The sequence below is a fragment of the Ceratotherium simum genome, chromosome 9, assembly GCF_057802395.1.
Source record: "Ceratotherium simum simum isolate JZ-2026a chromosome 9, ASM5780239v1, whole genome shotgun sequence".
Taxonomy (NCBI): domain Eukaryota; kingdom Metazoa; phylum Chordata; class Mammalia; order Perissodactyla; family Rhinocerotidae; genus Ceratotherium; species Ceratotherium simum.
The window spans coordinates 57414516-57428232 of record NC_141908.1 but is presented as its reverse complement, the minus strand read 5'-3'; the positions used below and the strand labels follow the sequence as shown (position 1 = coordinate 57428232).

The following is a 13717-nucleotide window of genomic DNA, read 5'->3' as shown; positions in this document are numbered from 1 at the left end:
TTTTTGTGTGCATAAGGCAAAATAACACATTAAAAGAAAAAACATGAAAGCGAAGCATTGTTACATTGTTTAAAGCATTGTGTTATTTCATCCCTGACCAATACAGACCGTGAAGTTGAATTACTTAAACCAATAGAGGATGTTACCATTTATGAGAAAGAAAGTGCAAGCTTTGATGCAGAAATCTCAGAGGCAGATGTTCCTGGACAATGGAAACTGAAGGGAGAACTTCTAAGGCCCTCACCTGTGAGTAATTTCCCATTTTAAGTTGTTAGTCATATAAAATAACTACATTCTATACTCAGATTTCAAATTTGGTTCAACAATGAATGGAGTTACTTCAGGCTTCTCACGTCTCAAAGAGGGGAAGAAATTTGATATGCTATTTGTGGACAGCTTGGACAATTTTTAAAAAATTTTATGACAAGACGTTTTTACTTACTTTTATTAGTAGTAATTTTTAAAACTCTATAGATATCTGTATCTGAAACTTTTCTCCTCTACGGAATTTCTCTCATTCGAATACTAACTGAAACTATTGTTTTTCAGACTTGTGAAATCAAAGCAGAAGGTGGGAAACGCTTCTTAACTTTGCACAAAGTCAAACTGGACCAAGCTGGTGAAGTCCTTTACCAGGCCCTCAATGCGGTTACCACAGCCATCTTAACAGTAAAAGGTATTAGAACTTATTAGTAAAGCTTTTAGAACTCATGGCGTGGGCTCAACTTCATTTCATGTCCCTCTGCATTCTGAAAAACCTCATCGTTACTGTTTGATTTTCAGAAATCGAACTGGACTTTGCTGTGCCCCTGAAGGATGTCACTGTTCCAGAAAAGCGACAGGCTCGATTTGAATGTGTCCTCACCCGAGAGGCAAATGTTATATGGTCTAAAGGACCTGATATAATCAAGTCATCTGACAAGTTTGATATCATTACTGATGGAAAGAAACACATTCTTGTTATCAATAATTCTCAATTTGATGACGAAGGGGTCTATACTGCTGAGGTGGAGGGCAAGACGACCTCAGCACGATTATTTGTTACAGGTAAGAGCTGATGAGATCTGACTATAACATCCTCTATTTAGGCACGTAAATAGATGACTTTAAAGATAGAACACCATGTTCTAATAGCTACAAGTGACTACTGGCACCACTACTCTACTGTCATACTGCCACCAAAACAACTCCCTTAGTTTTTTTTTTAATGGAGGGTAGCTCCATTTGAAAAGATGAATAAATACATGCCGTGTGAAACAGATCCTTTTTACCCAGGCAGATTAGAGTGGAATATTTCTAAAGGTAAATCGGGTTTCTGAGCATCTTATCCGTGCTTGCATTGCAGGTATAAGATTGAAATTCATTTCACCTCTTGAAGATCAAACAGTGAAAGAAGGTGAAACAGCAACTTTTGTTTGCGAACTTTCTCATGAAAAAATGCACGTAGTCTGGTTCAAAAATGATGCCAAACTCCACACGAGCAGAACCGTACTCATCTCATCTGAGGGCAAGACTCACAAATTGGAAATGAGAGAAGTGACTCTGGATGATATATCCCAGATAAAAGCTCAAGTGAAGGACCTGAGCTCCACAGCAAACCTGAATGTCTTAGGTAAACATGACCACTATAATTCCATCGCCAGCTTTTGGATGGTGGGAGTGGGCAGTAATTAAATATTTTACAACCTGTAACTCTTTAATACACTTTCATTTTCACATTCTTCTGATGATCTGCTGAATGTCTTTTTACAGAGGCTGATCCCTACTTCACTGTGAAATTACATGACAAAGCTGGAGTCGAGAAGGATGAGATTATTCTGAAGTGTGAAGTGAGCAAAGATGTGCCAGTGAAATGGTTCAAAGATGGCGAAGAGATTGTGCCTTCACCCAGACACTCCATCAAGGCAGACGGCCTGCGACGCATCTTAAAAATCAAAAAGGCAGAACTTAAAGATAAAGGCGAATATGTGTGTGACTGTGGCACGGACAAGACAAAAGCAAATGTTAATGTTGAGGGTGAGCTGCTCAAAAATTTTAAATTTGCCCGTCTGAACCTGCAGTTGATTCGTTCTGTCATTCTAACAAAACTTGTATAATTTCAGCTCGACTAATAAAAGTGGAAAAACCTCTGCGTGGAGTAGAATTGTTTGTTGGAGAAACAGCTCGCTTTGAAATTGAACTTTCTGAACCAGATGTTCATGGCCAGTGGAAGTTAAAAGGAGAGCCTTTAACTGCTTCTCCTGTAAGTCAAGATTACCTGATCACATGGGCAGGGGCTGGCTTGGTTGTTGGTGAAAAAAGATACACTTGTGGTATAAAATCTCTTGATGATTTGTAGGAATAACCAGTTATGAAATGATGTTCTTCTTCCTCTTTCCTTCTACCCCTCACTCCAAACAGCACTGTGAAATCATTGAAGATGGGAAGAAGCATATTCTGGTCCTTTCTAACTGCCAGCTGGATATGACAGGAGAGGTCTCCTTCCAGGCTGCCAATGCTAAATCTGCAGCCAAACTGAAAGTGAAAGGTAGGCTTTGCCTGTCAGCCACCCGCTTGTATTTTCTTTGCAAGATTTCTTATGAGACCCTGAATTGATCAGGGGTCATGAATGGAAGTATACTCTGGCTTCATCCACACCATCCTCTTTTTTCAGAATTGCCACTTATCTTCATCACACCTCTCAGTGACATTAAAGTCTTTGAGAAAGATGAGGCTAAGTTTGAGTGTGAAGTATCCAGGGAGCCCAAAACATTCCGTTGGCTGAAAGGAACCCAAGAAATCACAGGTGATGACAAATTTGAGCTTATAAAGGATGGCACTAAGCATTCAATGGTGATCAAATCAGCTGCTTTTGAAGATGAAGCAAAATACATGTTCGAAGCTGAAGATAAGCACACAAGTGGCAAACTGATCATTGAAGGTAAATATTTTTATCAGATAGGCCACTTTAAAATGATTTTTTTTTTTTTTGCTTTTATTTTTATATTTCCTCCTTAAAGGGCTGGAATTAATGAATTTTTTTTTTCTTGATAGGAATCCGGCTCAAATTCCTTACCCCACTCAAGGATGTAACAGCCAAAGAGAGGGAAAGTGCTGTGTTTACTGTGGAGCTGTCCCATGATAACGTCCGTGTTAAGTGGTTCAAGAATGACCAGCGCCTGCACACCACCAAGTTGGTCTCAATGGACGATGAAGGGAAAACTCATTCCATCACATTCAGAAACCTCTCTATTGATGATACCTCTCAGATTAAAGTAGAAGCTATGGGGTTGAGTTCAGAAGCTAAACTCACTGTGCTTGGTAGGTGTTTTTTTCAATTTAATTTTATTGCATTAAATTCAGCAGAAATTGGTGGAGTATTTCTTATATAAATTAGTCTTCCAAGTGTTATATTGCATGAAAGTAGCCCCTGTCCTTAAGAAACTGTCACATATGTTATCAGGCTTATTTCTAAAATATTTTTGCCTAAAAATATGAAGACTCTAAAGTAATAAAGATTCAGGCTCACAAAATAGCCAGTTAAAAATCAGAGTTGAAACTCTTAATTAATTATTGAGCCTGTGATGTTTAAAATAGGAATATAAATACTTCCAGTCTCCTCACTTTATCAAAATTATTTCACTAAAATGTTTTTCAAGTTTCTAATAAAATAGGAAACATAAAACTTATATTAACAAACCTCATTGTTTTTCTTGGCCCCTTAATATCAAGCAGATTACATATGAAGTCTAACATATATAGAATAAACTATTAAATGCAAACTATTAACTGATTGAGAAAAACTAATAATGTGACTCTGAAAGCTTAAAGGTAAAGCTTAGATTTGCTAAGAAATTAGAAATTTAGCTGACTAATGAAGTAACACATAACTATGTTTAAGCTAAATTTTAGTGTCTTTCAAACTACTGTCAATAAAATTCTTCAAAATATAATATAGATGGATTAGGTCTTGATAAATCCTGTACATTGATTCCCTTTCTAACATTTATAAACTTTTGAACATAAACATGTTAAATGAGTGAAAGCTTGATACAATTTTTAAATATACCCAGAACTCTATGAGATGCCCCTTAGATTTTCCAAGAGATTGTCATTTCCCTAGATGGTTAATGAAATTTTTTCACTTACTTGCAGAGGGAGATCCATACTTTACAGGAAAGCTTCAAGATTACACCGGCGTAGAGAAAGATGAAGTGATTCTACAGTGTGAAATTAGCAAAGCAGATGCACCCGTGAAGTGGTTTAAGGATGGGGAGGAAATAAAGCCATCTAAAAATGCTGTTATTAAGGCAGATGGCAAGAAGCGCATGCTAATCTTGAAGAAAGCCTTGAAATCAGATATTGGACAGTACACCTGTGACTGTGGGACGGATAAGACCTCAGGAAAGCTTGACATTGAGGGTAAGGAAATTTCCATGAGTTTCACTCTCGAAGCTTTTGAGGTTATTTCTGCCAGAAGCTAATGACACATGCTGACACTTCACTTTTCTAGATCGGGAAATTAAACTGGTGCGACCCCTGTACAGTGTGGAGGTGATGGAGACTGAGACGGCCCGCTTTGAAACCGAAATCTCGGAAGATGATATCCATGCCAACTGGAAACTCAAGGGAGAGACACTGCTCCAAACACCTGTAAGGCTATTTCTGAACTTGTCAACACGTAGAGGAGCTGTGTGAAATAGAAAAGAACAGGTGAAAAGTCAAGCGCATGCAGGGCATTTGAAACATGATATCAGGTTCTCTATCAGACCTTAAGCCAAAGAGAGATGTTAGGGTCTAGGAATGGGCTCAGACAAGCACACTTGTATTATTTTTGTTCCAGCATAGTGGGTATAAGGTTGTAGATATTCTGTAATGCTACTAGTTGTTTCAGAATTATACAACTAAAATAGACATTGCTTTCATGATGGTACTTGTGGGCTTTATTTCACAAAAACAAGCTCAAAGTTATATGAAGTCTCCTCAACAGTTATTGGTACATTCCTTTAACTAAGATATTATATCCTCAGAAAAAATACCAAGGAAAACTATTTCCTATGAAACCTTTTCTCTCTTTTGGTACAGGAGTGTGAGATCAAGGAAGAAGGCAAAACGCACTTCCTTATTTTGCACAACTGCCGCCTGGACCAGGCTGGCGGGGTGGATTTCCAAGCTGCCAACGTAAAATCTAGTGCTCACCTCCGAGTAAAACGTAAGTATTATGTCTTTCTGCTGAAAATGCAGTATACCCTTTTGCAGAAAATGAATATGAGTGAAACTAATTAGGATTATTTAATTAATTAAAAAACATTCTCAAAGCACAGAAACTGGCTTTCTTGTATTTAATTCTTTGACATCCTAATACATACGTGGTTCAAATTTTAGTTTTGGAAATGTCATCAACCTTGCCATCTGAACAAAAGAAAATTAAGCAAGTGAGATTTTCCTACTTTGTAATCTTTTCATTCAAAGTACCTATACATATAATAAGACTCTAACTCAGAACTCTTAAAGACCACAAAACTCAATTGGCTGTACAACTGTAGCACTGTAAAGAAAAACTGCTGTGTGGACATTTCAGATTCAAAAAGGGGGGCGGGGAGCATCAGGCTAACATTTTTGGAAAGTGTAAAGTGTTTGATGGATATGGACAGGGTATGTGATTGAGGGGCCCTTGTCCTCTTCCAATCAGAGTCTTAGTTATTTTGGAAGTCACATACTTTATGTAGCAAGAGGAACTTGACACCTGGCAAGACAGATGCAGCACAAATTTCTCACTGACCTTGTATATCAGAATGAAAGGCCCCTACACATACCCGCTCCCTGGCTACTAGCTCTCCCCTTCTCGATAGCACAGGGCCACATTCACACGGGAGTTAAAATAGTGGCCAGTCCTGTGGCTCTTTCCTTCTTGAAGAAAGCAACCATGGAGATTAATAATTAAGTCTGTATTTATTCTTTTGGAATTTCAAAATGAGTAATCCAAAGCTGTTTCCTTCCTCTCAAAAAGCACGAGTAATTGGTCTTCTGAGACCTCTGAAGGACGTCACAGTGACTGCAGGGGAAACAGCCACTTTCGACTGTGAGCTCTCTTATGAGGATATCCCAGTGGAATGGTATCTCAAAGGGAAGAAACTGGAGCCCAGCGAGAAGGTAAAAAGCAGGCGTCTGGTTGCCTTGTCTTGTTCTTCCTTTCTCTCTCAGGTTCTTTGTCTTCTCTTGTATGTTCCTTATTCTCTGCTCTTTCTCATGACCTCTCCTTTCCCCTTCCCTTTCTCTTCTCTACTCTCACCTGATTCCTGCTGAGATTGTAATGCAGATTTTTCCAGTTTTTGTTGGGTTTAATCTGATGATATTTTTCTTGAAATGGACATAAAAATTTTAAGTACCATCAAGTTTTAGTGCTTTGAAGAAATGGCAAACACTCATTAGCTATCAGTGATAGTTTATTTGATTAACTGGAAGACAGGAAAGATCAAAAAGGCTTTCTGATTGGATGCACTGTAACAACAGTGCACAGCAAGTTTTATGACTAATTCTCTCCATGCTGTCTAGTGTTCTGCATATAAGGGGATTACCGAGAGGATTGAAATTCCATTTCAGGCAGTTGATCAAGTAGTCGAGATAACTGCTGGGCAGATTTGCTCTTCAAGCATTTCTCCAAAGCTATTTTTAACCCTCAAGTGCTTTGAGCTGTGCAAATTCTGGAATGCAAGTGGACTATTTAAAGTGCAACCGATGGTACTGACAAGAAAGAAGGGCTCTGTGGTTATCCACATGTATGAACGAATATACTTGAAGAAGTTTTAGGAAATAACCAGCTCCTGGTATTAGCTTTTCTATTCCCAAGGTTTTACCCATAAGTAAAAACCGAGGTGATTATTAGATAGGACCAAAATACAATTTACCTAAATTGAGCTATGTATTTTGCCCCCACAAAACAATGTGTTTCAATTATCTTGATATTAGCCATTAATTTTGAATTCTTGAAATAAAATATATAGAAAATGTCCAACATGGGTTGGAAATAAGCACAGGGCAGTACATTGTTCTATGACATTTTTTGCTCAATATTTCAGATATAATATCAAATGTAGCATCAAGGCTTCAATAGAAATCAAACTTTGAACTTAAAGGAATATAATTAAAAAGAGATTCAGTTTAACAAGAAGCCACACATTGATTGAAGTATTAGAAGGCAAATGCCTTTGCACAACTGTTCTAAGACAAACAAAAAAAACAGTATTCTACCAAAGCAATTAAAGAGTAATTCAGTAACTGTCATCTCGTAAATAAAGTCCACCTGTTATATAGATAATAGTGACCAATTGGTCTCCTTCTTTTCCAAGGATAGAAATAGCATCAGTATGTTCAAATGGCAGCACTCAAGTTACATATGAGGAAACCTTCCTTGCAGTGAGGTCTTCTAAATATTGAAGTGGGTCATGGGGCGTCTCCATGTTCAAGTTTGCTGTTTTAAAATATACATTAGTCCTATTAAGTGTGGCTTAATTGCATTCATGTCTAAAGGAAGAGAATTCCTTGACTTTTCAAGATCCTTTCTAGATCTGTAAATTCATGATTTGTATATAGAAACACTACTTAAGGACAAATTATATTATCTTTTGCTACTAAATATCTTTAGGTCACATTAAGAGCTTTTTATTAAAAGATCAGTTTCATTGGTTCTAATGTAAAAACTATACTATTTTAATTTTAAAATGTAGACTTCTAAAAATCTTATTTATATTTCTTTTACTCAAAAAAAGAAAATCTCTTATTATCCCTAAACTTTTTTCTGGGGTTAGAAAGGATCACCTTACTACAATCCTATAGGGCCCCTTTGTGTCTCTCTTGGCATAGGAATTTTAATCCTTTACTCCAGCCACCCAAAATACTTCAGCCTTTTATGAACTTGCTCTTACATTACTTAAATGTCTCTTTCAAAAGGAATTTAAATGTAAACTGTGAAAAATAAAGTCATTTTATTACATCTTGCAGGTTTTGTTAGTTAAGTCTATCAGAACAAACTTGCTAATATCAATTTAATTCAGGCCTTTCATATTTACTTTGCAAAATTTTTAGCCTCTAAAAACTACAACCAAACAAAAACAGGTTATTGGAATAGGAAATTGAAAGGAAAAATTTCAGAAATGAGTTGTTTTTTCTTTGGCCATCAGTCCAAGAAACGATTACTAAATCCTAAATGGCCTTTGATAATTTTGTATTTAAATTTTAATAGCCTGATCAGTAATGATGCCTATTATGTTATAGCAATATGCTTCCATTATAAGTTAACCATATTTTAAATGGATAATGTCTAACATTATTCTTATATAACTCACCACAAAATCTTCAGCATTCATTTTATTGGTATAATTTTATGAAGTCCCTGTTAGTTTTTCCTTTTCTTTTTTTTTAACATAGTCAAGGTACATTGTATATGAGCTATTTCTTGAGAACCAGTGTTCTGAGCCAAGTACTTGGTAACAGAGACTATTCTAAACAATTTTTTTCCATTCAAACACCATGTCGTTGAACAAGTAGCTGTGTTCCTAGGGCGCATCTTAATTACTTTCTCCTATCCGTTTATTTTCCCTTATTATGTTTTTGGCCTTTCTCAATTATTGAGGTAGTTAATTTAATAACCATGCCCAGCTCTTAAGGAAAAACCTTTAGATAAAACTTTATTCCTGACTTTTTCCTTTATACCAGCATAATAGTTCCACTGATAAAAATTTTTACATTTGTCTTTACTCTAAATGAACTCTTAAGCAGTGCAAAATAAATCTAAATGACAGGGCAGAGCAGAGTATCTTATGGAATTCTAGATGGTAGAACTAGAAGAACCTCCAACTGTCTTATCATCACTGTCAGGACGGCCCTGTCTGTAGCACCCTGATACCTGATTTTCCCAGTCCTCAGGTGCAAATACATGAAAGGGAAGAAGAGTCAACATCTTCACTGGCATTTTTGAACAAAATTAAGAAATTATACAAATTATTTTCATCACAGGTTTAATAGGTTTGCAAAATAATTTTAATTGCTAAAATAAATGGGAAGAATTATGGCTCGTTGTTGCACGGCAAACACCTTAGAAAATAAGGCTTACTTTCAGCTTACCATATGCAATCATTTTTTTCCTTCTTTTCATGATTTAACTTTTTTAAGTTCTTCCTTTATATATATATATAAACCCAGTAGTAGAATGTAGGCTATATATATTTATATATATATGTATGCACAAAAATATGCACTATATATATATATAATTATGTAAGGGTAACTATGAAAGCCTAAAATTTCCTTAAAAGAGTCCAAACTATTGTTTAAAATCATTTTCAAGTACATATGTGATATGTATGATTATAAAACAACTTGGAAAGCACTATTTCAAACTGTTTACCTAAATGAATTAAATGCATCTATATATATTGGATTGCTGTTTCATATATTCTTAAACTGCACTTTTTTTCAAAAAACTAGGTGGTCGCACGTTCAGAAGGAAGAGTTCACACACTTACATTGAGGGATGTAAGGTTAGAAGATGCTGGAGAAGTCCAACTAACAGCAAAAGATTTCAAAACGCAAGCCAACCTCTTTGTGAAAGGTAATTACAAGGCCTATTTTTAAATACATGTGCAGTGCAGAGGCTCAAAAATAATGCCAACTCTCAGTTATCTCTATATGATGAGTACCATAGATCATTAAAATCCACCAACTGGGCCGGCCCATGGCTTAGCGGTTAAGTGTGTGCGCTCCGCTGCTGACGGCCCGGGTTCGTATCCCGGGCGTGCACCAAGGCACCGCTTCTCTGGTCATGCTGAGGCCATGTCCCACATACAACACCTAGAAGGATGTGCAGCTATGACATACAGCTATCTACTGGGCCTTTGGGGGAAAAAATAAATAAATAAAAACTAAAAAAAAAAAAAATCCACCAACTATCCAGAAGTCAAATTTTACTTTATGGCCTAACAAAATATTTCATTGACTGTTAAAAAAAAGAGTCCAAATTGGCTAGAATAGGTTTTACTTCCTCTTTCTGTCCTCACTGTTTTTATTGCATTCAATAAACAGCTGAAGGAAGAATAACTATCAAATGAATAATTATCAAATGAGCTATCACTTTTTAACCAAGAGTTGGCTATTATTTCTGTGATATTTCATATTTTTTAAAAACGATTTTCCTCTGTATGTACAAATAATGATGAACCATCATTATTAGAGGAAAACATTCCAAGGGAATCAAAGCTTACAAATGAAACTGAAAACTAGAGAAAGCCCTGGAAATACAAGAGGAAAGTTGAGGAGGTGCTGAAACTCTTGGAGAAGGAAAGGAGAAATACCTTCGCTAATTAGTATGATTCTTTCAGAACCCCCAGTTGAATTCACTAAGCCTCTTGAGGACCAGACGGTCGAAGAAGAAGCCACTGCGGTATTGGAGTGTGAAGTATCCAGAGAAAATGCCAAGGTCAAGTGGTTCAAAAATGGGACAGAAATTCTCAAAAGCAAGAAGTATGAAATTGTTGCTGATGGCAGGGTCAGAAAACTTATTATACACGGCTGTACCCCAGAGGATATTAAAACATACACTTGCGATGCTAAGGATTTTAAGACTTCCTGTAACCTGAATGTCGTGCGTAAGTATTCTTCTTACACAGGACTTTTCATTTGCAACTCTTTGATAACAAAAAAAAGCCACACTTTTTGCATGCCCTTCTTGGCCTAATTGCATTTCTTGGGAACTTACTCTATCAATACTGACATAACCTGATCCTTTATATGTTTAATAAAAAAGTCCTTCTGCTACATCTGGTCTGATAAGGACAGATTGATCACTTTTTGCTGTGCTTCTCACTGAGTAGTGAGCAGACGTGCTCTTTGTCTAGTTGGGGTAAGCCTACTGTGGGAATATCCTCATACAGATGAGGACAAATTGAATAAAAAAGACAAGAAGGGAGCCATGATAAAAATTAAAAAAAAAAAAGAAAATGAAAGCAATTTCCACTTGGAAGGAAAATGAATCCTCAGATGTGGGAAACAGCTAGAAAATGAGTGTGAAATTTCAGTTTGAATAGGATCATGCTAGAGGTCTGGTGTAATATGGTAAAGCCCATTCACATAATGCTGTCTTTGAGAATAAGAATGGATAAGAAGATGGAAGCCTCAATTCTTTGAGACCTGTGAATGAGGAGAGCTCTAATGGTTTTTAGCATTAACTCTTCCTCTGCTGAAAAATGTCTTTTTTCAAAATACCACTTGCTAGCTCATTTTTTTTCATTCATTTGTCCAGTGATAACATTTTTCAGTGCAAATTTTGTGCAATATTTGCTGTTTAGTTAAGTGGCTTCCCATCTGTCAACAGCTACAAAATAGTGGCTTTGACTGTGTTTTCATGTGTCTTGTACTGTTTTTTCTTTCTACATTGTGGTTGCCCTGCTTTAGCTTATGAGAGAATAGCTTCCTGGATCTTCTTCTTCATTTTGTATCCACTTTGTCTCCATTCCAAGAAGGCTCAGCTACAATGAGCATAATCTTCATGCCTGTTAGCCAGCATTTGTGTCCCAGAATCTCACTGATCAAGAAAGGTCATCTTGGGAAGGACTCACAAGGAGCCCTGACAGAAGAAAGGGCAAGGGCGCAGCTCTCCAATCCCATACATCCGTGGACTTAATTCTGGAGAGACAGGAAACAAGAGATGTGAAAAACCCAAATCGCCCTCTTTTACAAAACACATTGCTTTGTCGCACTAATAGATTTTGTGCCTGACTTATGTAACATCTTTGAAGCTGATAAGAAAAAAAAAGCTGAATTATGTAATTTCAATTGCAGACTCTTGCCTCTTAGTCATACACAAGACTGGTCATAGTGCTTCAAGCTGCATTATCACTGAATTATGCTAATTTCTCAAAGATTATGCTGGCTGCATTAAATAAGATAATGTTTCTTTGCTACTGATGTTTCCTGTGACAATATCAACTTTCAACTCTGGAGCAGTATCAATGAAGATTTTTCTTCCAGCTATCATTCAGAAGAACTGAACTGGCAGATAGATAGATAGATAGATAGATAGATAGATAGATAGATAGATAGATAGAATTAGTTGGACATATAGTATGCCACATAATTTTATGAAAACTACAGAGATATGTAAAAAGCAAAGTATCGTGCCTGAGTGGCAGATCCAAGTGATTTCAAAGTCAGTTGTAGCCCGTTAAGGAAAGGCTCTGCTAAAGATTCACTTTTTCTTAATATGTACCACAGTAATGTCAGAGTAAATTTCTAGAAACCTCATTTTGAATTCTGATGACCTTCTCTTACAGCTCCTCATGTGGAATTCTTAAGACCGCTCACTGATCTTCGAGTTAAAGAGAAAGAAATGGCTCGGTTTGAATGTGAAATTTCCCGAGAAAATGCCAAGGTCTGTGATTGCATAGTTGCTACCTTGTACTGTCAGATAACTTTATGTTTACTTTTGGTCTAGCCAAAATGGAAAAAAAAAGTTAATCAAACCTATCTCTGATCATCACTTTACTTTTAGATGAAAGATTATTACTTTAGTATGAAATACATATTTGATTTAATTCTTCTCTTTTTAGTACTATTCATTTACTATTACTCGCAAAACACTGGACTCACAATCAGGAGATTTAGATATTATTAGGTTGAACCATATGAAATTGCTATTGTCTTAGGTTAAAAACAATGAAATATCAGCAATTTCATATGTCTCAACTAAGTACTCCTGGTTGCCATTAACTACCATTGGCAAGTCAACCTTGAGTCTCATTCTACACATCCGGAAAATGAAGGAATTGGTCTGCATGATCTCTAAAGCCCTCTCTGGCTCTAAACTTATATGACTTCATTATTTTTAATAATTGATAATAGTATCACAGCAGCTCACTTAATAACTGAAGAAGTTTGTTCTTGCCTTTTTGGGGTTTAGTTGTATTTGTATTTACCACTTTGGTTCTTCATACTATCAAGTCTTGTTGGTTGCTTTCAGAAAAACTCAGGATCATAGTTTCTCTTAAGGAAACACATGTGAAGGAACAACAAGAAAACTTGATAAAGGTATTTATTTATCTTAAACCTTATATAGGTTCACTGGTTCAAAGATGGTGCTGAAATTAAAAAGGGCAAAAAATATGATATCATATCTAAGGGAGCAGTGCGCATTCTTGTCATCAACAAGTGTCTCCTGGATGATGAAGCGGAATATTCCTGTGAAGTAAGGACAGCAAGAACTTCTGGCATGCTGACAGTAGTGGGTAAGAGTGACGTCTTTCTTTACGGAAGTATATGTGCTGGAAAGAAATAATCATTTCTAGTCTAACTCAATGTTTTTCTTTTTATTCTTCTTGCAGAAGAAGAAGCTGTCTTTACCAAAAATCTTACCAACATTGATGTTAGTGAAACAGACACTATAAAACTGGTTTGCGAAGTCTCCAAGCCTGGGGCAGAAGTGACTTGGTACAAAGGGGATGAAGAGATCATTGAAACAGGAAGATATGAAATACTTACTGATGGACGAAAGAGAATTCTGGTCATTCAGAACGCTCTCCTTGAGGATACTGGCAACTACAACTGCCGACTCCCAAGTTCTCGAACTGATGGCAAAGTCAAAGTACATGGTATGAAAGTTACAATGAGTAATATTTTATCTAAGAAATTCATACATGTTGCATTTAAAGTACAAATGCTTAAATTTTCAATATCTTGCAACTTTTTC

At 36.4% G+C, this 13717-nt stretch overlaps 1 protein-coding gene across 1 annotated transcript in view; it reads left to right on the top strand.

The window, feature by feature from the left end:
• Nucleotides 1-13717, top strand: part of TTN (titin) — a 271430-nt gene that overhangs the window by 163585 nt on the left and 94128 nt on the right. Inside the window, exons 178-195 of the mRNA XM_087435440.1 lie at nt 107-246; nt 550-676; nt 784-1047; nt 1346-1612; nt 1753-2016; nt 2103-2242; nt 2401-2527; nt 2654-2920; nt 3034-3300; nt 4135-4401; nt 4493-4632; nt 5065-5191; nt 5990-6132; nt 9466-9589; nt 10356-10622; nt 12306-12403; nt 13088-13256; nt 13353-13619. Of these exons, the coding sequence (XP_087291566.1) occupies nt 107-246; nt 550-676; nt 784-1047; nt 1346-1612; nt 1753-2016; nt 2103-2242; nt 2401-2527; nt 2654-2920; nt 3034-3300; nt 4135-4401; nt 4493-4632; nt 5065-5191; nt 5990-6132; nt 9466-9589; nt 10356-10622; nt 12306-12403; nt 13088-13256; nt 13353-13619 (3465 nt within the window). The remainder of the gene's footprint in view (nt 1-106; nt 247-549; nt 677-783; nt 1048-1345; nt 1613-1752; nt 2017-2102; nt 2243-2400; nt 2528-2653; nt 2921-3033; nt 3301-4134; nt 4402-4492; nt 4633-5064; nt 5192-5989; nt 6133-9465; nt 9590-10355; nt 10623-12305; nt 12404-13087; nt 13257-13352; nt 13620-13717) is intronic.